Source organism: Tinamus guttatus, unplaced genomic scaffold (assembly GCF_059628265.1).
Source record: "Tinamus guttatus ecotype Peru unplaced genomic scaffold, ASM5962826v1 Tinamus_guttatus_pri_ptg000248l, whole genome shotgun sequence".
Lineage (NCBI taxonomy): Eukaryota > Metazoa > Chordata > Aves > Tinamiformes > Tinamidae > Tinamus > Tinamus guttatus.
In genome coordinates this window covers 144,326-169,202 of record NW_028288782.1, presented here as the reverse complement: position 1 = coordinate 169,202, position 24,877 = coordinate 144,326, and the positions used below count along the sequence as shown (strand labels likewise).

Genomic DNA, 24,877 nt, shown 5'->3' with positions numbered 1-24,877 from the left:
CTATCCCCCATCAGTAGCCAAAAGCAAATTCAGCAAGCCTGTGGGGCAGTCCTGTGCAGCCTGGCAGCTCCTCCCTGCGGGCAGCTTCCTTGGCTCTAAGCAAGACCCTTCCCAGCTCCGGGAGACCGTAGCATGGAGAAAACCTTGCCTAAATCCTGCTCTGAGACATGCCAATTCATACATATTGGGAAAAAAAGCGTATTATGTTCTGAATGGCAAAATGGAAGAAGATGTTTTGTGAGTTACACACACCCGGGTTCAGCAGGTGGGAAGGCCTAAACTCCCTCCCCTGATGGGGGATGCTGCCGCCAGGATGCCTGCATTGCTCTTTAAGGCTTGTGAAGAAACAGCCACGAGGGAGAGTCCTCCTCTTGTTCTAGCACAGAATGCCATTCTTCCTCCTGCTCTTCACCTCGTAGTTCCTTTCAGGCTCGAGAGCATCTTGGATAAAGGAGCCGGATACTCGAGAAGCACCATATGCTCAAGGCTCTTTTTGGGGTAGAATAGTCCAGGTGACTTCCTTGGGCAGAATCTCCTCTTCTGAAGTTAAGGTGCAGGGAATGGATTAGGAAGGTGAACTCTTCCTCTCAGGACTTGCCAGCATGCCCTGCTCCCCTGGCAATGGCACGTGATATCCAGATCAGCACACCAAGAAGCTCTTTCTCCCTTCCTGTTGGCAGATGATTGTGCAGCAGAGTGCATGTGCCCTAAGACATGCATGCCCACCATTCAGAGCAGTTGAACAGCCAGTTGCAAGCAAGGGAAGGAGACTGGTGCCCCGCAGAGAGCGGGGCTCTGTTGCCTCAGTGTGTGGCACACAAATCCTGCGGTGCTTGGGCACAGGCATTTTGGGCCCTCTCTCTGCACCATGCAGAGCACACGAGCTCTCCCTGTCTCACAGAGGGAGGAGATGCTGCTGGCCAGGGCCAGGTGCTTCGTCTGTCCTGCTGCCTAAGGGCCATTCCCAGCACCACAGGCCATTTCCTAGCAGCAACCGCAGTGTCTGGGGGCCTTGCAGCTCCTGGTCACAGCCACTTGAGATGAGCCCAGGACACGCAAGATGGCAGCTGGGGCCCTTCCATGGACACAGAGCGGCACGGAGTGGCAGAAGCGGTCATCACTTTTCCAGGAAAAGTCTGACTCTCTTCCTGTACTGAGACCAAGGACCCATGCAGAAAGAGCCCCTCACACCTAAACATGTAATGGGACATTTGCAATAGGGACCGACCCCAGTGCAGGGAGGACCTTCCCATCACCCTCTGCCTTTCTTCCCTTCAAACATGCTGAGCACCTGTACACACAAAAGCCATGGAGCTCCGGTCGCTGCCTGTGGGAGCCAGCCGTGCAAAACCAACTGCAGAGCTGCATGGGCCAGTCTCGAGCAGCATTTCCCAGGGCCTCCAAGGAGCAGGGCCAGCACCCTCAAAACACCAGCAACACTGCAACGGGAACCACCCACTTCAATTGGCACCAGTCCACAAAGACTGGAACATCCCTGAAGCACAGAAATATTCCACAAAATGGGCCAACGCCCCAGACTACCAGCATCCCCACAAACACCACCTAATCCGGCAGTGCTCCCCCCAGAAAAAACATCTGCCCCAGCATCCCCAGTCTTGGTCATCACACTACACCAGGCATGAGGACCACGGCGCCCAGGCCACGTGCATAACCTCCACTGCCGGGTCATGGGGGACAGCCATGGAGTGGGACCCGCTGCCTTGTGCTGGGCCCAGGAGCCTGGGCAAACACCTGCAGACACTGTGTGTGAAGGGCATGGTCCCCTTCTGTTCCACACCAGCTCCACCTTGATCATTGCTAGTGCCAAAACCTTAGAATCATAGAATCAGAGACCTGTTTTGCTTAGAAAACACCTTTTTAGATGACTGAGTTGAACTATAAACAGTTCAATACCACACCTGCTAAACCATGTCCTTAAGTACGTCATCCACACACGTCTTGAGCACTGCCAGGGACTGTGACTCCATGATGTTCCTGGGCAGCCTGTTCCAATGCTTGGCTCGTCTTACACTGTAGACATTCCTCCTACGGTCTTAACTGAACCTCCCGTGGTGCTGCTTGAGGCCATTTCCTCTTGTCGTAGCTGTGGTAATTCTGGAGAAGTGATGGACCCCCCCTACCTCACTACAATCTCCTTCCCTGGGAGGAATCTCCGCCTTCCCTGGGTGTTTCAGCTGCCACTCCCCTCATGCAGCCCCTGGTGACACGCGCTGAGGTCACACTGGCTTGTGCTGCATCACAAGGAGGTGACCCCAGCGACCGGCAGGGCCCCGTCACTTCCCTGCCAGGCACGCGCGCTGCTGGTCACTGCTCGCCGTGCTCTGCTCCACTGCTGCCCTTTGGAGCTTCTCGGTGACGAGGAGCGCACACAGGAGGCAGTGAGAGTGCTCGGGGAAGCTCTCCCTCACGGGCTGAGAACAAGCGGCTCGTTGGAGAGAGAGGAGTCCTTGGCGAGGTTGCGGGAAGAGAATCCTTCTTCCCTGCTTGACCAGCGAACCAAGGACAGGTGGGAAGCCAAGATGGAGGGCTTCTGGACTCAGATCATCAGTCCGGCGTACTCCGTTTTGTTCCCTGTGCTCCTGCAGCTCTCTGCTGAGGGTAAGGGCTTTGGGCGCTGCTTCAGCAGGTGCTGCAGACCATGTTAGTTGTCAAAGCAGCTGTGGCTCCGGGGCTGTAGCCTGCAGAGGGTTGGGGGCTGTTGTAAGAGCCTGGTCCGAGGATCCTGTCCCGCTTGGGAGACAGAGTGTTGTGCGGGACTCATGGTTCTTGGTCATGCTGCTGCCCTGAGCCCCAAGCTCCTTTGGGCATAGCTCCCTCTGCTCAGGGAGTTGCAGTGTGGGGTCAGATCTGCCTGGGAAGGGGGAGGCCCCCTGGGGACTGGCTCTGGGTGGGAAGGGGTCCTTCCTCCAGGGGCTGCAGGTGTCCCGGCATTCCCACGGGCCTCTCAAGAGCCTGCCACCAATGCCACCTCTCTTCTTGTTTGACGCAAGCTCTGTTTCTTCCTCCTGTATCCTCGTGGGCCTCCAGTGGGCAGAACATAGCTTGAGCTTGGAGATGGCATCCTTGGCCAGGAGGCAGGTGGCCGCTGCCCTTCTGCCAAACCCTTCCCTTGTCCCGCTTTCTTCTCTGCACCTCCACGGGGATCAGCGGGAGGCGGGCACCCTGCAATGGTGCCATAGGCCTGCTCGGCAGCTGGTGGATTGGCTTTTTGGTTGATTTGAATGTGCGTGCCTCTGTCACCCCGGGAGGAGCAGCTTGCGCAGAGCTTGGAGCTGCCTAACACTTCTTTCCCTTGCTTCACAGAGATTGTCATGGTTTGGGATGTTGTTTCCCGATACATCCTGCAGCAACTTGTGATCGGCAAGGTGGGCTGGCGTCCTGCTCCCCTCGCCCTGCAGCATTGCAGTTTCCCAGGCCGTCCTGGGCCCTGGGAATGATCCTTCCCCCAGCGCCATGGCAGCGCACTGCCACCGGCCAGCGTGCGGCAGAGCAGCTCCATAGCTAACTTGGGGAGAAAGCACGTGCAGAGCTTGTGGGAGAAAGCAGTCGGCACCTCGTGGGCCTTCTCTTTTGGCTGTGGCCAGAATGGAGAGATCAAGCAGAGAGACAGAGGCAGTTTCCTCCCTTGGTGCTCTGAGAGAGCTCCGGCAGCTTCTTGTGCTCTGAAATGCTAGGAAATACTTGGAGGACAGGGAGGGCCATGTGTGCAGAGGAGGGTGAAGACAACATTGCAGCAAGGAGCTCTCCTCCAAAGCTTTCCACAGTGCTCCTTCGTGCAGCTGCAGCAGCAGCAGCAGGGACAGCACAGAGCAGCCTGCCCACGCTTGCAGAGTCCTCCCCTTTTCCACCAGCACACTGCTTACTCGTCATGTTTTTGTCTTTTCCGTGTGCAGGGTGTCCTGCTGGAGGGTCTTGGCACCTTCTGTACAGTTGAAGAGCCATTGTACCTGGGTGCAGAAGAGGTGCTCTGGGTTCGAAGACCCATTTTCAAGTTGGGCATGCAGATGGTCTGGCCGCGTGGGCTCACGTGCCCCGAAGTTACTGTCCCTGGTGAGACAGCAGGGACCACCCTCTGCTTCCCCTTGCCACTGTACCCGGGCTGGGAGTGTGCTCCCTGCGCTTTGCAGGGGCTGCCAGAAGCAGGCAATGCCCTCCACAATTAGGGGAACACACAGAGCTCCCCCTGCGCAACTCCCCACACAGAGATCTCTTTCTTGGGAAGGACCTTCTCTGGAGTCTTCTGCTGCAAGTGTTGCAGCAAGTTGGGCTCTCTTGCCCTAACCTGCCCCCACTTTCATCTCTCTGCCACTCCCATGTCTTTCTCACCCAGTCCTGGAAATTGCGCCTGCTGCAGCACTGACACTGTTTGACTTCCTTGCAGACGACATCCAGATCGAGCCACTGAACTACCAGCTCTTGTCCCTGGTGACGTCCTTGTCACGGCGTGTGGTGGAAGCCTGTGTGGAAGAGACCATCCACTTATTCTCTTTCCACTTGGAGAACAAGCAGAATGTGGCCTTTGCCTTCCGGGACATGGGTGTGCTGAGCCGCCAGGGAGACACGCTCTGCATGATGTTTTACGCCAGCTGCATCCAACGGCTGGGGAGAAGGGCAAGCCTCTTTGCGGCCCTTCGCAGTGTAAGTTGCTCAGCTTCCCAGGCCTACTTCCATTACGTTGGGAAGCCTCCGTGGCCATCCTGCATGTGGCGGGCTACACAAACACCTTGCGCAGTGTATGTCCCCCCGCCAAATTCCCCACTCCCTAGGAAAACACTCCCTGTCTTCCTGGATGCCTGTCTCTACTAAATGCTTGGCATGACTATTGAGCACTTGCAGGTCTTTGCTGTGGAGCGTCTCCACTCCACAACTAGGGGCTAATGTGCATGGCAGAGGACTCAGAAGAGGGATTTGCAGCGACAGGCTCCTCCTGTAGCAGGACGAGGGGCTGCTGCCTTTGTCAGCAGGCAGGGAGCTGCCTCAGAAACCTCCCAACGGGCCTGGGTTGTCTTGCAGGTCCCTTGGGCAGCGGATCCTGTTGAGCCAAGCGGAAACATCGATACTCCTGGCACCAGGTCTAGCCGCGTCCACGTGTTCCCCAGGTGAGTGCGTTTCCTCTGCAGCCCTTAGCTTTGCTGACAGGGCCGCCCCCTAGATGCTGCTCACACTCTGCACTGCCCATGCTCAGTGCTCACAAGAATTTAAGCCACGTCCTCTGCCTTTGGACAGACACTGGCAAAAACCCTCCAAGAAGCAGATGGCAGGCAAGGTGTTCTCCGACAACAGGGAGGAGCATTAGTGCCAGCAAGAGGCCAGGGGCAGACAGCCCCCTTTCTTCAAACCTGCCTTGTCTTCTGCTTTCCAGGTTTCAGCTTCTGGAGGAAGGCAGCCCAGAAGCCAAGGCTGCTCCTGCTGCCCCTCCACGCACGCAGAAGAAGCCTGAGGTGCCCCAGTGTCCCAGGGCCAAGAGAGGTAAGGCCAAAGCTGCCGGCCTGCGGGGCACGTTGGCTCCCTGTCCCCCCACGCTGCCTCACAGCAGCCACCTGGAAAGGTGCTGCTCAGCAGGCTCTGCTCAAGAGCTTCCTCCCTTCCTCCTTGCAGAGTGGCAGCCTAGAAAGCTCCTGCGGCAGCGCAAGGAGCTGTGTCTGCCCATGCTGCCAAGCTGGGGGGTAGGCAGGAGGCGGCAAGGCCCCGAGAAGCAGCCTGCTGCCAGGTGAGAGCCTTGGCGAAGGCGGGAGGGACGAGGGCTGCGCTTGTTTGGACCTCTGCACCAGAGCAGGCCCCTTTGCACATGCTGGGCCTAGGGCCTCCAAAATGCCCCCGACACACACCCCACTCAAGGCTGTTCTCCTGCTGGAAGGCAAGCGTGTAGCACTTTGCGTGGGAGCCTCCCATAGCCATAGCTTACCTCCCGCGTCAGGATATTTTGGGAAGCCAAATGGAAATGCCTAGTGCAGGAGTGTTTGTCCAGGAAGGAGTCCCTCAAGATTGCAGGGAATCCCATCCTTTCCCTTGTGGGAACAAATGCTCCCTGTCCTAAACGTTTTGCCTCTCATGGTGTCTTCTCAGCAACTTGAACAAACAAGTGGGGCACATGAAGGACCCTTTGGGGCAGAAGGAGGGGAAAGTGGAGCACCGCCCACATCCTCCATCCGCTCCTCGGACTTCTGCTGCCCGTGCTGCTCCCAGGGCTGCCGCACAGGTGTGTGATGGGATGTCGCGGAAAGGGCCCTGAGCGCGGGCTCCCTACAACGCCCAGTGGGCTCTTTGGCATGTGTCCTGCAATGACGCAAATTATCTCCTCACTTTCAAGCGTCTGCCTACTCATATAACGTCTGCAAAACCTCTTCTGGGGTTTTGTTAATCGCAGAAATGGGTGGGTTTGCACTCAAAGGCATTAGTAAGATGCCGGTGGCTCTTTCGTCCCTGATCAGTTAGGGCAGCAGAGAGCCATATTCCCACTGTGCTGACACAGGACAAGGAGCCAGTAAGGCTCAGGGCAGTGGTGGAAGAGAGGGGGAAGAGCAACAGCCAACAATTCCCCAATGTCCCAGTGTGGACCCTGCTTGAAAAGAGATCCTATGGGATGCCTTTGACAGCCCTCAGAACAGGGTGCATCACCCAGGAAGCCAGCTTTTGTAGCCCGTTGCATCAGCTGCTTGTATAGCCTGAGCACGGCTCTGGAACGCTTAGGTGCCTCCTCTATGAGTGGGCTAGTGCTCTCTCCCCCGTTCTCTCCTCCCCAATGAAACCTTTTCTTCTTCTTGCTCTTGCAATACAGATCCGAGTGCTGAAGCCTGCACGCCACCCTGAGCAGCACTGTTCCCCACACAGAGGGGTGCCCCCTGACAAGTGAGTGTGCCCTGGCATGCCAGCTGCCAGGCAGGGCCTGGCACCATGGTGGCTCCCGACCCTGTGCAGGTGCTGGCACTCAGCTGCTGAGCACAGCAGACGACAGGCCCTCCTTTCAGCTGGTGGGGATGTGCAGGGGCTGAGGAGAGAAGAAGCCCCAAGGGGCCCCCAGGGAGCAGCAGCAGGACTTTGTTGATCCTTTGCAGGTACCTCTCGCCACGAGCAAAGCAGACCTTGCAGCTCGTGGAATCCTACAAAGTCCTCCGGGATCGCTGGAGGGAGAAGGTGGTCCAAAACCGCCAGAGGCTGCAGCTGCAGGAGGAGGCTCGCCGGTAAGTAGCTCCCAAGGCAGGCAGGGTCCCTGCTCCTGCCAAGCCCTTTGTGCCAAGGCCCGGGGGAAAGAGGGTCTTTCGCTGCCCCCTACGCCAGGGCACACAAGTGCCCTTGGAGCTTGGCCTCTCCTGTGCCCAGCCATCCCTTGTGGGGAAATGGGGTGGGGCTGGGATGTGCCATTGGATTTCCAGGAGGCACCTGCATGTCATGACACACTCAGCATCTTTCTCCTCTACCCCTCAGTGCTTCAGTAATGTGCAGCCTCCAGAAGAAAGAGCAGCGGGGCCACAAGCTGGACGCATCCGGGAGAAATGTCTTTTTCCCCCCAAAATAAACTCCCTTTCTGAGTTCATGTGAGCCTTTCTTTGGTGCAGTGTGAAGCTTGCAAGTGGCACCAGGGCAGCTTGGGAGGGACATGCAGGGGACACAGGGCAGCAGGGAGAGCTTGGAGCCCCCATCCCGGGACACTCTCGCTCTGGGTCATGCCTGTCTTGACCAGAGAAAAGGAAGAAGAAAGGCCATTAGAAAGGCCCTCCAGGGCAGCCGTTTCTGAGATGACGCTGGGCGCTGCGACACTGCTTTTTGCACCCTGGGACAAGCCTTGAGCAAGGGCAGGCGGGCTCCCGCAGGGAGAGGACATGCTTGCGAGGCACAAGCTATCCCCCATCAGTAGCCAAAAGCAAAGTCGGCACGCCTGTGGGGCAGTCCTGCGCAGCCTGGCAGCTCCTCCCTGCGGGCAGCTTCCTTTACTCTAAGAAAGACCCTTCCCAGCTCCGGGAGACCATATCATGGGGAAAACCTTGCCTAAATCCTGCTCTGAGACATGTCAATTCATATGCAGTGGGAAACAAAGCGTCTTATGTTCTGGATGGCAAAATGGAAGAAGATGTTTGGTGAGTTACACACACCGGGGTTCAGCAGGTGGGAAGGCCTAAACTCCTTCCCCGGATGGGGGATGCTGCTGCCAGGATCCCTGCTTTGCTCTTTATGGCTGGCGAAGAAACAGCCACTAGGGAGAGCCCTCCTCTGGTTCTAGCACAGAATGCCATTCTTCCTCCTGCTCTTCTCCAGCTCCTAGTCCCTTTCAGGCTTGAGAGCATCTTGGATAAAGGAGCCGGATACTCGAGAAGCACCATATGCTCAAGGCTCTTCTTGGGGTGGAACTGTCCAGGTGACTTCCTTAGGCAGAATCTGTTCACTTTTCTGGGAAAAGTCCCACCAGGACCTCCTGTCTCTCCTCCTGTACTGAGACCAAGGACCCATGCAGAAAGAGCCCCGATGCATAAAAACGCAATGGGACATTTGCAACAGGCCCCGACTCCAGCGCAGGGAGGACCTTCCCACCGCACTCTGCCTTTACTCTCTTCAAACACGCTGTGCACCTGCGCACACAAAAGCCATGCAGCTCCAGGTCTTGCCTACGGGAGCCACCTGTGCAAAACCAACTCCAGAGCTGCATGGCGAGGGTCGCAGGATGCCAGCCCACCTTATCGATCACAAGCTGCTGCAGGATGTAATGGGAAACAGCATCCCCAACCATGACAATATCTGTGAAGCAAGGGAAAGAAGTGTCAGGCAGCTCCAAGCTCTGCGCAAGCTGCTCCTCCCGGGGTGACAGAGGCACGCACATTCAAATCAACCAAAAAGCCACTCCACCAGCTGCCGAGCTGGCCTATGGCACCGTTGCAGGCTGCCCGCCTCCCGCTGATCCCCATGGAGGTGCAGAGAAGAAAGCGGGACAAGGGAAGGGTTTGGCAGAAGGGCAGCGGCCACCTGCCTCCTGGCCAAGGATGCCATCTCCAAGCTCAAGCTGTGTTCTGCCCACTGGAGGGGGCAGAAGTGAGGATAGGAAATGATCACAGAGGGTCCTCTTTCACCCCTCCTGGGTGGTGAACATAGTACAGGAACATAGTCTGGGAATGCAGAGATGCGACAAGGAAAGCTAAGGCATGTGTGGAACGCAATCTGGCAAGGGATGTTAAAAATAACAAGAAAAACTTCTTCAAATATATTACCAGCAAAAGGAAGATCAGGGAAAAGGTGGGTCCACTGGTGAACGGGATGGGCACCCTGGTTATGAATAACACAGAAAAAGCAGAGTTGGTGAATGCCTTCTTTGCTTCAGTGTTTACCAAGGGCTGCCCTTCAGTGTCCCAGGCCCTAGGGACAAGAGAAGAAGCCTGGAGAGAGGAAGATTTGCTGTGGGTAGAGGAAGATTGGGCCAGAGAGCACCTAAGGAAGCTCGATACCCACAAATCCATGGGCCCTGATGGGATGCACCCCAGACACTTTCCATTATCTTTGAAAGATCCTGGAGAACAGGGGAGGTGCCAGAGGACTGGAAGAAAGCCAATGTCACGCCAGCCTTCAAAACAGCCAAGAAGGAGATCCCAGGCACTACAGGCCAGTGAGTCTCACCTCCGTCCCTAGAAAAGTGATGGAACGGCTCATACTGGCCATTTTCTCCAGGCACATGGAGGACAAGAAGGTGCTTAAGAGGAGTCAGCATGGATTCCCCAAGGGGAAATCTTGCTTGACTAACCTGATAGCCTTCTATGATGGAGTGACGAACTGGATAGATGAGGGTAGAGCGGTGGATGTCGTCTATCTCGACTTCACCAAGGCTTTTGACACCGTCCCTCACAATATCCTCCTGGGCAAGCTCCCGAAGTGTGGGATAGATGAGTGCACAGTGAGGTGGATTAGAACTGGCTGGATGGCAAAGCTCAGAGGGTGGTGATCAGTGGTGCCGAGTCTAGGTGGAGGCCTGTAGCTAGCGGGGTCCCCCAGAGGTCAGTCCTTGGTCCAGTCCTGTTCAATTTATTCATCAATGACCTGGATGAAGGCACAGAGTGCTCCCTCAGCAAGTTTGCTGATGATACCAAACTGGGAGGAGTAGCTGATACCCCAGAGGGCTGCGCTGCCATCCAGAGAGACCTGGACAGACTAGACAACTGGGGGGTGAAAAACCTCATGCAATTCAACAAGGCCAAGTGCAAGGTCCTGCACCTGGGGAGGAATAAGCCCAGACACCAGTACAGGCTGGGGACCGACCTTCTGGAGAGCAGCTCTGCAGACAGGGACTTGGGCGTCATGGTGGACGAGAAGTTGACCATGAGGCAGCAGTGTGCCCTCGTGGCCAAGAAGGTCAATGGGATCCTGAGGTGCATTAAGAAGAGCGTCTCCAGCAGGTCGAGGGAGGGGATCCTGCCCCTCTACTCAGCCCCGCTATGGCCACATCTGGAGTATTGTGTCCAGTTCTGGACTCCACAGTACAAGAGGGATGTGGAACTGCTGGAGAGAGTCCAGCACAGGGCTACAAGGATGATCAGGGGCCTGGAACATCTGCTCTGTGAGGAGAAGCTGAGGGAGCTGGGCCTGTTCAGCCTGGAGAAGAGAAGGCTGAGATGGGACCTGAGCAGTGTCTATAAGTACTGCAAGGGAGGCAGTGAGGAGGATGGGGCCAGCCTCTTCTCACTGGTGGCCACCGACAGAACTAGAGGAAACGGCCGGAAACTGAAGTAAAGGAAACTGAAGGAAATCTTTCTTAACAGTGAGGGTGACAGAGCCCTGGAACAGGCTGCCCAGAGAGGTTGTGGATTCTCCTTTTCTGGAGACCTTCAAAACCCGCTTGGATGCAGTCCTGTGCCACCTGCTCTAGGTGACCCTGCGTATGCAGAGGGGTTGGACTAGATGACCTCTAGAGGTCCCTTCCAACCTTAAGCATTCTATGATTCTATGATTTCCATCCGCCAATCTGCACATTTCTGCAAGAGAAAATAGAAACTTGTTTCGGTGAGGTGAGGCCGAAGGGGTTACACCATTTAAAAAGAAGGAAAAATCTATGGTGCACTAATGCTATGTTTTACAGCACTGCTATCAGTAGCTTTCCCCAGAAAGTGGGCAAGGAGGTTTAGTTAGAGTCAAAGGCACAGTACCGATGGATGGTAAATTGACCGTCACAGGCTGTCCTGGCTGTAATCTTGTTGGACATTCTGTTTTACCTGTAGGTTGAGCACTAAGCTCAATTTTCACAAAGAATGTTCGGTGTATGGTGCTTCCAGGAGGCCCATTATGATTTTTTAAATCGTTGGAGCATTTTGGGAAGTGGGCTATCCCATTGAGCCTTGTGTGGGTTGAGGCTCTTTTTTAACAAGCCAATAGCTCTTTCTACAGTCTCTTTTGATTGGGAGTACTACGAGGTGTGGAATACCCACAGAATTCCTTCTTGCTTTGTCCAGTCTTGCACTTCTTTACATGAGAAATGTGAATGGCTTTGGATAATATTGAGAGTAGGTAGATGTGAGAACCAAAACAACAGTCCTTGCACCACACTCTCTGCCCATTGGCTTTCCTACTCTTAGTTGCCATAAGCAAGCTGCAGACCACATCCCCTCCTGTGAGGAGGTATTCATATCCTGAAGAGGATTTGAATGGTCCAACATAGTGAATTTTCCACGTAGACCACACAGCTTTCTCCTCATTGATATGGATAGGTGGAGCTTTAGCAGGATGATCTGCTTGCAACCTTCATTTACACTGGGGACATTCTGTGAGAATAGTTTCACAAGTTGTGCTGTATACGGGCCAGCCCCTACTCTGTGCAGCAAAGTAAAGCGCTTCCTTACCGGTGTGGCCTAGGATTTGCTGTTACCATTCTCCCAGCCGATACTACTCTGGATCTAAGGTGATTTTCCTAATGTTAGTCAACTCATCTACTTCCTGATTCCACTTTGTGGCTGGTTGATTATCCTTAGCATGAGCTTTTACCCATCCCATTTTAGATGGTATTTTTCTTGCTATCTCTAGCAAGAGCTGCCAGTGCTGTTTTCTTCAGACTGGGGTTCTATTTACTTCCTGGTGAAGAGCTTCCCACTGACAAAGCCATTGGGTGGCACCAGTCCACACAGCATACATAACCCTTGCTCCATTTTGTGCAGCTAAAACTACTGCTCTTAACCCTTCTACTTGTGTGCTGACTTCACCTTCTTCTATTATTTCTCCACCAGCGGTAATATTTAATGCAACAGCCTTAGCCATTTGCCCTTTACCCTTTTTGCTGAAGCATCTGTAAATCAAATGTTTTCTGTTGGTGCACCATGGATGGCTCATGGTGCAATCAGAATTGGTGAAGGTTTAAAAGGCTGTTGTAATTCTTCATGGCAACATTCCACATGCCTTGCCCTTCCTCTTACTCCCACCTCTGAAAGCCCTTCCAAGTTTTCCGAAAAGACACCAACATGCTTAGAGGCTCTTAAGGAACCACTTTGTCCCAAGGCTTCAAGCATGGATGCACAGTTTGGCCTTTGTGGCATCAGGGAAAGATTTGAGATGGTAGCTCAGGCTTGCCTTTGCATTTTGTGCTCAGGTTTTAGTTAGGGCCTTGCATGGGTCCCTAGAGCATATGTTTGTCCTGCAACGGAGGGCCTAACAGAGTCCAGTACCTCAAGGCATGCAAGGAACCGTAGGGATTGGCTTCAGTTCATAGCAAAAGAATTTGGGAGAGAGGGCAGAGTTAACACCTTGAGCACAGCACCGTGACTATGGTGTTCGGAAAGAGAGAAAAGGCAGGAAGCAAGGCCTAATTTAGGGGTTCTGCCTCATGTTTCGTTTTGGCCTAGGGGCCTTCCTGCTAGTCTCTCCACTAGGGGCTCTCCCAGGCCTCACGCCACTCACAGCATCATTACCTCAAGCTGCCTTACCTCCCCAATACATCTGCTCTCTCTTGGACACCTTCTGGGAGTCCTTTCTGTCCTCACAGTCCTGCCTCTAGTTCCTCATGCTCTGCTCACCAACACAGAGCACCTCCTCATCAGCATCACAGCCCTCTCCTTACTGCCTGCTTTTAGCTCTCGCAGGGTGCCTTCTCCTTGAGAAGCTGGCAGCTCATTGCTTAGACACCCGTACTCTTCCCTTTGTGAAAGATTGGCTGGATGTCCACCCCCAGAGAGTGGTGGTGAACAGTTCTGTAGGATTTTTTTTCTCCTTTTCCTATACAGTGCTCAGACATCTAGGAAATGGAGGAACTTGCCAGGCTATGCAGTGAAGACTGCTGTGAGTCCCTAGGGAGGCATAGTGCAGTAGATGAAAATGCAGCACTTCTGCAGGCCATGAAGAACAGATTTGCCCGTTGGGCTACTGGCACGTTGATCTTGGGTAAAAATTCTGCTGCAGATCTGGGGTTCCTTGAGGACCAAGTGTGGTCCTCCTCAAAGAACTATGTACAAGACTATGTACAAGCAAAAAACAACAACAGCAACAAAAAACATTCACAGATTGCGCCAGAAATTTTTTTGCAAAGCCAAATTCTCCCAAGCCACCTGCAGCATCATTACCTTCTCTCTCCTTCCTCCACCTAGCAGCACCCCACTAAATCCTTTCAGCAGTCATCTGGCCCCTTCTCCATCTGAAGCAAGGGAGGGATGAACAGACATGTTTAGGTGAACCTGGGTCTCTTCTCTGCCTCACAAATCCAAAATCTTTAAATTGCAGAAATCACAAGGAATTAACCTTTAAGGTTTGGAAGAGCCTTAACTGCAAGGACCCTCCTCTGCTGTAGTGCTTGGCTTGCCACCACTCAAATGTGAACTTCACACATTCAGTGTGGTGATTCTGGAGCCAGTGAAAACCTGTCCATTGGCAATTGAATACTGTGCTCTGAAAAAGGCAAAGGAACACTGCAGGAACATTCCTCCCCGTTACTTGCTCTACATCACCCTACTGCAGGATTTTGTATGTCGGACATGGACCACTCCCAGCAACCCATATCATCCTAGAGGACTGCACCTGAGATGCCGGAGCAGGGCCCCAACTTCACACAGTATCTCCCCTCTGACACGCAATGTCCTGTGGGCTGGCTGGACGAGGGCCCTGGCTCATGTGCTCAGCACAGCACTCTGCAGTGCAGTCAATGTGCTGAGGCCCTTCACCTGCTCTGGCCTGGAGGGGAACAGACCTGCTCTCTCTGGAGGCCTGTCACTGCCCTTCAGAACCCTTTCCTACCCAGGGCTCCAGCCCAGACCTACCGCAGAGCAGATCCCTGTGCTGCCCACCAGGACACTGCGGAGAACCTACTGGCTGTCTACATTGGGAAGCTGTGGAGGAGCCCACTGATCTTACAGGCCTTAGCATCCTGGGGATCATATCTGTTCCCTATTACTTGGCAATGGTGGGGTAGCTGGTTGGAGCTCTGCCCTTCCCCATCTTCCCTGATGCTGGGGGACTGGACTTCAGTGTTACCCCATGGAGAATGAAGGAGAGGCTCACTTCCCTTCCCACCTCAAGGCCCCCCTGTCAGGGACCCAAAGGGTAGAAGAGGGGAATATGAGGTAGGCACGGAGTGCACACTCCTTCCCAGAAAGAGTATCACCTCCACAGACCTGGGAACCCCTCCTTCCCTCCTGGGTCTGGAGCTTCACTACTTCACTACCTGCTTTGGGCCCATGGACGTGAGCTGACCTCATAGTGACTTCCTACGTCACTCACCCCCTCCACGACTCGTTCCATGACATAGACTTAGTAGAAGCACCAGAGCAAGGGGAAGCTCTCACTCATGTACAAAGTACTTTAATATGTAAGAAATACAGTTAAGAACAAGCTGGAAGTGGGCAGAGGCCAGTGTGGCCTCCAAAGTACGTTCAATGCCATAAATGCACCTATGATTAATTTCTGTTCTTGATAAAAAGACAAAGAAGGTAAGGTAAGGTAAGGTAAGGTAAGGTAAGGTAAGGTAAGATAACCTAATGTCATTGTTTGATTTCAAGTCCATGTTCTGGGTGCAGAGAAGGCAAAAGCTGAAGATTAATGACTGGAGAACACCCTGCGCAGAGGGGATAGGCACAGGCAATACCCAGGGATTGGCATCCTCATGGTCACCTCCAGCAGTATCACTTGTGTCACTTGTCTTGGCAATCAATCTGCCGCCTGCATTGCTTTCTCAAAGCATTTTGCATATCTTCATTCCTTAAAGTATAGATAATAGGATTCATCAGAGGGGTGATGGCAGTGAAGAAGATTGACACAACTTTGTCTGCCGCTAAACTCTTGGCTGGCCTGAGATAGATGAAAATGCAGTGTCCTAGGAACAGTGTCATAACCGTCAAGTGAGCCGCACAGGTGGATAAGGCTTTGTGCTGCCCTTCTGAGAGATGGTTCCTCAGTGAGACCAAGATGACCACATAGGAAGTCACCAGCACCAGGAAGCAAACCACAGAGATGAGGCCTGAGTTGGAGATAATCAGCATTTCTAAGACATGGGTGTTTGTGCAGGCCAACTTAATGACCAAGGGGACGTCACAAAAGAAGTTGTCGATGGCACTGGGACCACAGTATGGGAGGTTGAGAGTCAGGACAGAGAGGGCTACAGAATGTATCAGTCCTCCCATCCACATGACTGTGGCCAGCTGGAGGCACATCTTCCGGCTCATGATGGTGCCATAACGCATGGGATTGCAGATGGCTAGGTAGCGATCATAGGCCATGATGGTGAGGAGAAAAATCTCTGTGCAGGCAAAGAGGTGGAGGAAGAACATCTGTGCCATACACTCCTCAAAGGAGATGCTCTTCTTGTCCGTCAAGGAGTTAGCCAGCATCTTGGGAATCACCACCGAGGAGTGGCATATGTCAATGACAGAGAGGTTACTGAGGAAGAAGTACATGGGAGTGTGCAGACGCTGATCATGTGTAATTGTGAAGATGATGAGACTGTTGCCCAAAATAATCAGCACATAGATCATCATGAAGAAGATGAAGAGGACGAGCTCTACAGCATGGTTGGTGGTGAGGCCCGAGAGGAAAAAATCACTCACCCTAGTGTGATTCTGCCACACCATGTCTTCTGCTGTGTTGCACCTAGGAGAAAGGACACAGTGAAAGGAGAATTAAATTGATGGTATGAGAGGAAAGAAAACAATGGCAGACTTACAAATTTGAGCCCTACGGAGGAACAAAGACAAAACAGGGTGAAGCCAAGTAGTTTCACCCAAAAGGCGATGCCTAATATTAGCAGAAGTATTCAAGTTTGGAGCACAGTGAGTACCAGAACAGGCTTTCAAGTGAGATACCTGGACTACTTCTGTTTCCAGACAATGCAATGCAAGCTGATCTATTTCTCTGAATTATTCAGGAGCTATCAGTTAGCAGAAGGATTTGCCTCCTGGCAGAATAAATCTCACGATCCATCTTTCCTGATTTCAGGCGTCTACTTTAAGCTACCTTTCTGCAATTATCAGACACGAAATGCATGAATCTGTGCCTATAGATATTTCTCTTCCTTCACAGTAAAGGAAAGCAAATGCTTAGTGGAAGACTTCTGTGTTGGTCTTTGCAGTTTAGTGAGATGACATCTGAATAGGCTTCAGAGATCTCACTGACAACTTCTTCATAGATCTCACAGATTACAGGCTTAGACTTTCACTACAAGATCATTTGAAAGCCCTACATACTTGTTGCTACTATTTGCTAAACCTTGTCTGAGTTTCTAACCTTCTCCCTAAAGAAGAACCCCCCTCACAGACTCTGAGAATGCTATGACACCTTCTTTCCTGACGGATAGCTCTCTGCATATTCAGCTGTGTGTGGATTTCACCTTCCCAGTTGGGAACTTGCTTGAGGAGGACAGATTCACGTGTTTCACTCAGTCAGAAACCTTAGCGGCTTGATATCTGGCATATTTATGAGGGATCAGCAATGCAACACATGCAGTCTCAAATTCAGACCTTGAATATCTATCCCCATTTTGTATTTCACTATTCCTGCCTATTTATTTTCATTCTGAAATGAAAATTTAGAAACATTGGCAAAATAATCAAAAACACACAAACACAAATTCTCATCTTGCAAATAGCAGAGAAATAGGAGGACATCAAATCGGAACCCTGTCCAACAAAGGAGAAGCTTGTTTACAGTGCGTGGTTCAAAACAGACAAACAATAAAAATAATGATGTGGGAAATGGCAGGACATGTCAAAATTCCCCACTTTGCTAAACTAAAGCCATGTCTGAGTATGATACCCAGGGTTCTTGTATTTGGAAATCAATGGCACTGTGATTTTCTTGCTGCAGCTAATGCTGAGCTTCTGAGTGCAGGACTAACCAAGCACCTGGATGATCGCTACATTTTTAACAGCATGTAGATGCTCCAGAAATGGCTGAATACCCCAAAAGTGGTCGACAGCTGTTACCAGTGGAGCCGCAAGCCTGTAAAGTGTGAAATTACATTGGTAGTTTCCTCTGCCACAACTCCCGCGACTGACATTTTCATAGGGCTTTAAAGCAGCCAAGGACATACACGGATGCTCCTCTGTTTCTTCGAGTCTGCTGAGAGACAGATGCTGATGTCTCCAATCAGATGCTTGTTTTTCTCCTGCACTAAAGATCTTACAAAAACAACTGAAAATCAACCAAATCAAAGTGTTATTTTCTTTCTAGTCAATGTCTCAGCCCCTTCTCTCTGCAAGAAACCCAAAGTGAAAAAGAGTAGGAAAAATGAGCTTAACGTAGTCTCCAGGGGTGTCTGGAAAAAGAATGATTGTGACTTGAACGAGCTGAATTGAAGTCTTTTCTCTCCATAAAAGAAAAGGTAATTTTTGGTGTAAAAAGTGAAAATGGGTAAATAAATTTCTTCCTTTTTGTCAGCATCTGTAAATTCTTCTAGCCAAAGGAACTAGTAAGTCTGGCAATGGAACAGAAAGTATTTGCTTTAATTTGTTTTTTTAAATTATTTAAAAAAAAAAAGAGAATAAAAATTTTTATGGTCCCCCTAATATACCCAAGTTATCCTGAGCAGATGGTCCCCTCATACTGGAGAAAGGTTCTGATATTTAAGTAGTACAAGACTTTACTGAAAACAGAACAAAAACAAGCAAACAAAAAAGAATCTTGATTGGTTATAAACATTGCAAAAAAATCAAAATAGAAGCTGAACTTTCTGCCTACTTCCAAGGCATTCCTGCCAACGTGAAGAAGAGAAGCCCTAAATCAGAAGCTGAAGCTCAACACTGACAGAATACACGAGGATGTAGAGGTGACTTAAACCTTCAACCCTGCCCTATAACAGCTAGTTCTGGAGAGCCAGGGCTTGTGGTACTCAATTACTCTCAACACCCAATGGAGAACCTTTTGTGCTGTGATAAAGTCATAGAGAACTGACAAAGCTGCGGCTGTATACTTGTCTAAAAGTCATCTCTGAGACTCAAGGAATGTTAAATTCCTACTTTACTAGTGAGTCCCAAAGGGATTTGTTAAATCATCCTAGGCAGCTGACAGTATGAGCTTTGGAATAGATTTAATAAGTCCACTGGGAGTAGAGCTGTGAGTCCACTTAGTCACCCAGCAAATCTGTGTGGCTACACCTCACACAGTTGTTCAGAGTTCATTTTAATGTTCACCCATAAAGCCACATAACACACTTTGCCTTCTTAAAGGTCTTCTAGGTGAGCTAATACCAAGTTTTCACATAGGGAGAGCACAATGCAGTCCATGAGTTCTGTCCAAATGCCTTGGACTTAGGACAGGGATCATAAAGTCAATGTGGAGGAAGGCCTCTGCATAAGAAATGAAAATCTGCACCCTGCAAGTATTGCAACTATTGCCAATCAAAAGGTCCCATGAACTGGCAAAAGATTGCTCCTTCAGGCATTCATCTTAGGGGATTTTTCTTTAAATGGGGGAAATATTAATAAACAATATGGCTAATGAATTCAAGCATTATGTTTATTATCTCCTGGCCATAGCAACAGAAAAAAAAATCAAGCATGGGCAGGGTTATTTTCTCCACTTTTTCATTTGCATCTTTAATTGCTCTGTCAGTAAGAAGTATGGAAGTTTAAAACTGCTTTTGAACAGTGATAGGGGAAACAAAAGAGGGGAGGGGAGGGGAGGGGAGGAGAGGAGAGGAGAGGAGAGGAGAGGAGAGGAGAGGAGAGGAGAGGAGAGGAGAGGAGAGGAGAGGAGAGGAGGGAATGGAAGAGGGAAGGGGGAAGGGGTGGAAAGGAAAGGAAAGGAGAGGAGAGGAAAGGAAAGGAAACGAAAGGAAAGGAAAGGAAAGGAAAGGAAAGGAAAGGAAAGGAAAGGAAAGGAAAGGAAAGGAAAGGAAAGGAAAGGAAAGGAAAGGAAAGGAAAGGAAAGGAAAGGAAAGGAAAGGAAAGGAAAGGAAAGGAAAGGAAAGGAAAGGAAAAAAGAAAAAAAAGATATATCAAGCAAAGGAATTAACTAAGCCTCGGCTTGCTAAAATCTTAGCTCAAAATGGAAACTTGCACATTACTCTGAACACACTTCCAAAATAAAGGTAAAACGTGGTATCTTTTGTATGGTAACTTAATCTTGGAAGAAATCTCCTTTTTCTATGTCTCTCAGCAAGGCAAGAGAGTTCAAACAGTCTCCTCAGCATGCACAAATGGAGGTACCAGGATTATCTGCACAGAAGGAGATTAGGTGCCAGTTTGTCCCAGTGAAATTTATCTCTTGTTGATAAAGCTGAAAAACAACAGCTGACCCTGGAAACTGCCACTTCTTTTGCTCTAGCCTTTATTTCTCCTCTGTGGCTGCTTTTCTCCCAGTTAGCTTAGGGAGTGCCCACCTCATGTACTCACTTCCCAGGATGAAGATCATGGGGTTTAGCTAGCTGTTGGTATGTGTGTGAGCTGCCTCAATCACTAGCAACTCATTATAGATCAAGCTGTCAAATTCTGTGAAGCGGGACAGTTTGATCATCATTCCAGTCAGTCCATAGGAGATCCCTGTACCCATACCATACTCTTGCATGCATATGAGATAGTGCCCAGGGTTGAAGCTGGCCCTCTAGCATTCATAGCCTGTTTTATCAAGGATGCAGATCTCTGTATAGCCAGAGATGAAGGAAGAACATCTGGGCCACCCATTCTACCCAAGAGATGATCATCTGTGCACAGAGGAGGTCACCCAGAATTTCAAGCTTTGTAACAGATGAATGGTGGATCTTAGGGGAAAAAAAAAGCATTGCTGAGGAAGACACATTTGGTTATAAGAATGGAGCGGTCATATGTGTGTCTGGTTCTGATGGGAACTTGGTCAGTGTACAGTCTCACAAGCTGGGCCAGCTATCACGTACTCTACCAGTCAATGACTCCTCACCAGATCTTCCACAGGCCTTCCTACTACCTGCAGTAAGTGCAAAAGGAGAAAATTCTTGAAGGCAATTCACACTCTTCCATCAGTCCCATCAGATACCTGTTTTAAAATGAGTGTTAGAAGAGGGCAGAAATTTTTCCCCTTTGGGTCTGATCTTTGCTGAATGAAGCACACTAGAGTATGTTTCAAATACAGAATACATGTAGAACTGCTCTCATTAATGTTTGTGACCTGATTTTTAACATTATTCATTTTTCTAGGTGCAATTCATTGAAAGAAAAAAGAAAGAAGAAGAAAAAAATAATGAGGATATTGAGGACTTTAAAAACAGGTCAGGAAAATCATTCTTTGGGCATTTGGAAGCATTTATAAATTTTAATACCTCTCTTTCTAGTGATTTACATGGTGATCATGATTTACATGGTGATCATGTCTGTGAACATCCTCATCATTGTGATGTTCATGGCTGATTAGCACTTTCATACCCCATGTACCTTGGGAAATCTGCGAAAGTTTTACTGCCAAGTCCAAGATAATGTCTGGCTTCTGTAGTGGAGAACAACATATATATATATATATATATGTGGTTTTTTGTGTTTTTTTTTTTTTTTTTTCGTTTTTTTTCTGGGTTTGATGGGTTCCTCAGGATTATATTTTTTAGTATTCTATGGTGCAAAATCTTATTGGCTGTTGCGTTGTGATTAGAATTAGCAAGCAGACAAATATTTATTATTATGCAGCTTGCATGAGTGAAAAAATGCTGCTTCAACTAGTAACTGTGTCTTGGCTATGTGGTTCTTTATCGACATAATGGTACCTGAGCGACATAATGGTATCTGCAATGGAAAAGGCATCTTTCTGTGGCCCATCCCCTTACCAAAATGCAATTTTGCTAAGGGATGTTATATTCATCTTTCAGCATTGATACTGCCCAAGACAGGTGACATGAGACCACATCTAATATGTAGGGTGTTTCTGAAGGTATTCAAGCCATTGAGAGTGAAAAGGAGATTTCTGCATATCACAGTCTAGAGCCAAAAGCTCCTCTGTTTAGATTTCCCACTGCCTACTACCCCACAGAAGCTGCACGAAAGAACATGTTCTGTATCAGTAACTCTCTGGGAAAAAGTCTTCTCTTTAGGGCACGTTTCACCTCCACATTTCTCAGAGTGTAAATCAAAGGGTTGAGCACTGACGTGACAACATTATACATAAGAGTGGCTATCACAGAATCATAGAATCATAGAATCATAGAATGCTTAGGGTTGGAAGGGACCTCTAGAGATCATCTAGTCCAACCCCCCTGCATACGCAGGGACACCTAAAGCACGTGGCACAGGACTGCATCCAAGCGGGTTTTGAAGATCTCCAGAGAAGGAGACTCCACAACCTCTCTGGGCAGCCTGTTCCAGTGCTCTGTCACCCTCACTGTTAAGAAATTTTTCCTTAAGTTCCTATGGAATTTTTGATGTTTCAGTTTCCGGCCATTTCCTCTAGTCCTATCAGTGGCCACCACTGAAAAGAGACCATGACCGTCCTCTGCACTCCCTCCCTTGAGGTATTTATATACACTGATTAGATCCCCTCTCAGCCTTCTCTTCTCCAGGCTGAACAGGCCCAGCTCCCTCAGCCTCTCATGTCCCTCTTGGGTGAATTCCTTGAGGAAGGTGGCACATAGTTAGAAATGACAGGGACATAAAGTAAGGCGACTACTGTGAGATGGGAGATGCAAGTGGAGAAGGCTTTCCTCTTTCCCTCCGTGGACCGGACTTTCAGTTGGAGGAAGGAAAATATGTACAGGTAAGAAAAAAGTGTGAAGACAAAAGAGCCTATCGCAATGGCCCCAGTGATGATGCTGAGAAGGTTGAGGTTGAGCTGGTTGCTGTTGCAAGCCAGTCTCACCAGAGGCTTGATGTCGCAGAAGAAGTGGTGGATGTGGTTGGGGCCGCAGAAATGGAGCTGGGAGGTCATGACCGTGTGCATGAGAGCGTGGAGGAAGCCCGTAGCCCAAGTGGCCGCAGCCAGCAGGAGGCAGGCCCGTGGGCTCATGAGCAGGGTGTAGCGCAGGGGGTTGCAGATGGCCACAAAGCGGTCATAGGCCATGACAGCCAGCAGCAAAGCTTCGCTGCTGCCCAGGAAGTGGAAGAAGTGGAGCTGGCTTAGGCAGCCCGTGTAGGAAATGTCCTGGGGGTGCCCCAAGAGGAAGCCAGCCAGCATCTTGGGTACAGTAACTGTGGAGTAGAAAATATCCAGGCAGGAGAGGTTGCAGAGGAAAAAGTACATGGGGGTGTGTAGCTGGGACTCGCACACCACTACGATCATGATTGCCATATTCCCCAGCAGGCTAGACAGGTAGAGCAGCAAGAAGAGCACAAACAGGAATTGCTGCAGCCCTTGAACATTGCTCAGGCCAAGGAGGATGAACTTCCTCACCTCTGTGTGGTTCTCCATGCCTGCAGGGAAAGAGACACTAACTTAGCAGTAGCTTGCTATCTTTCCATCCTGAGCTACTCTACACATTCCCTAGAGCCCTCCTCTATAAGGTGCATCAGCAGCTGATGCTGCTTCATAAATCAAAAAGATCAGATACCAATCCAGGACACAGATTTGTATCAGATCTTGTGGAAAAGGGCACAGAAGAATTACTTGATGTCCCACTCCAGACCCTTCAACAAATGCTGGAATTGCTGTAAGCTCTAGGGTCGATAGTGACGCTGTAATTGCCACCTGTATACCAGCCCACTGAAAGGAATGGCATATTTGAAAACAGCAAGCAAAGAAATTTATGGGGAAGGCAGGCAGCGATGAATGGAAAAAGGAAGGCTGTTTACCTAATGTTTGCATGAAGATTACTCTGAAATCCTGTAGGTTTTCGTTTTTAAAAAAATAAAAAAGAAATCAAAGAAGAGTCCTGCAGTAGGTTTTCTTCTTCATTCCAGTTCCTAGCTGAATAAACGGTATCTTTCAAGAAGCTGAGAGAACTATAGCAGTGGAGTAGATCCCATATAATGCACTGCTGTCAAAGAGGATTAATTTTCATTCTTCCTTCTTTATATAGTACTCTCTGCCACTGAAGTGATCACATTTATTTCTGGCCAAGGAAAATTCCTGTCTCTTTGCTAACTCCTCTTGGGATCAAGCCTCTGAATCTTAGGGGGTTTACTTCAGAAAACACCAAGGCATAGCATTTCAGGGGCATAGAAAGCTATGATGTTGTGGGAGTTGAACTGATAAAATAACAATGAGTTTTCCTCTAGCCACACCCTGTTAATATTGGTAATGATTATTTGTACAGCAAGCTCCCATAAACAGGAGGAAGGTGTAGAATAAAAATATATACATATTCAAATATGCAAGGATATAATGCCTAATTCTCAGAAAGATTATTTTTAATGTGGCTTTTCTGAAGAAGTGTGTAACATCTTTTTGATATTCCCAGGTATACTAGGTTGAATAGGTAGCATGGTTTCATTGCTTTTGATACCACTACACAGTTAACCTGTTAAGGTCTCTATCTTAACATCCTTTCCTTTGATCCCTTTATAATTCTTTCTTTTCTTTTCTTTTCTTTTCTTTTCTTTTCTTTTCTTTTCTTTTCTTTTCTTTTCTTTTCTTTTCTTTTCTTTTCTTTTCTTTTCACTTCTTTTCACTTCTTTTCACTTCTTTTCTCTTTTCTTCTAAAGATGGAGATAACAAGTTATGTTAATTGTAAAAGTCCTTGAATACCTAAAAGAGCACCGAATAATGCAATACTAGGTGCACAGGGAGTGCTCTCAGGTTGTGTATATTTTGGAGATGAAGCTGATAGAAGATCTTGTACCAAGGATTCAGTCCATTACTTAGTCTATTGTTCTCAGTGCTTTTCTGTGCACAGGATTGCTAAGATCATTAAGGGTGCAGAAAAGTGTTTACATTTATGCTAAAGATGCCTAAGCAATTCTCTTTCTCTTTTCATTGAAAACTTTAGCACGCAATCTCCTAAAACGTATATGAGACAGTTTATGAGTGAATATTTTAGTAGTAAGACAAACACTTGCCGCTAGTCTGTGGTAGAAACGGAGAAGATATGCATGAAGGCAAACTGGAATTCTTTATAATCATTCAGAAAGTCACACCAGCTCTAGAAGTATAAATCCAGTACTGTTTCAGATGTCCTAGTATGTGAGTGTAATTCAACTGTCAAGTTGACAGCAATCCATCAGCAAACTGCTCTACAGCAGGGACAGAGAACCTTTATGAATCTAGAGTTACGCAGTCACCATTTGGGCTTCCTTTTCCCATGGGTGCTTCTTCCTCTCCCCTCCCCACCTCTTCATTCCCCTTCACCTCTCTTCCAGGCACCCCTCCATCCCCCTCCTCCTTCCATGGGGAGAAGTGGAGGTGCCACATCTGCCCATGGGGAACCATGAGCTTAGCCAGACTGCCAGGGAAGTGGGTGCCACATGTGGTCATCGTTTGCTGGCATACTGTGGTAATGTCACCACCCTCCCCACTCTGTCCCCCCAGCATCTCACCAGGGAAATGCAAAAGCAATCAAAATAGAGGTATTTCACCACTGTCCAGCCCA

The 24,877-nt window shown here is 49.6% G+C and overlaps 2 protein-coding genes across 2 annotated transcripts; both read right to left on the bottom strand.

The window, feature by feature from the left end:
• Nucleotides 1–15,098: 15,098 nt before the first annotated feature.
• Nucleotides 15,099–16,034, bottom strand: LOC148594371 (olfactory receptor 4E1-like). Its single transcript, XM_088526648.1, has one exon. It carries the CDS (start codon nt 16,032–16,034, stop codon nt 15,099–15,101), a length of 936 nt encoding a protein of 311 aa, XP_088382774.1.
• Nucleotides 16,035–21,379: 5,345 nt separating this feature from the next.
• On the bottom strand, nt 21,380–22,761 carry LOC148594370 (olfactory receptor 12D1-like). Its single transcript, XM_088526637.1, has 2 exons — nt 21,942–22,761; nt 21,380–21,531 (listed from the first exon to the last, which is right to left on the bottom strand). Exons 1-2 carry the CDS (start codon nt 22,759–22,761, stop codon nt 21,380–21,382), a joined length of 972 nt encoding a protein of 323 aa, XP_088382763.1.
• Between the last annotated feature and the right edge of the window lie 2,116 nt (nt 22,762–24,877).

Bases quoted from the DNA above. Each gene is read 5' to 3' on its own strand.
- LOC148594370 (XM_088526637.1), bottom strand. From the start codon at position 22,761: ATGGAGAACCACACAGAGGTGAGGAAGTTCATCCTCCTTGGCCTGAGC. The intron at 21,532-21,941 runs GCTGAGGGAGCT...ATTCTGTGATAG, and splicing joins ACCCAAGAGGGACATGAGAG to CCACTCTTATGTATAATGTT.
- LOC148594371 (XM_088526648.1), bottom strand. From the start codon at position 16,034: ATGGTGTGGCAGAATCACACTAGGGTGAGTGATTTTTTCCTCTCGGGC.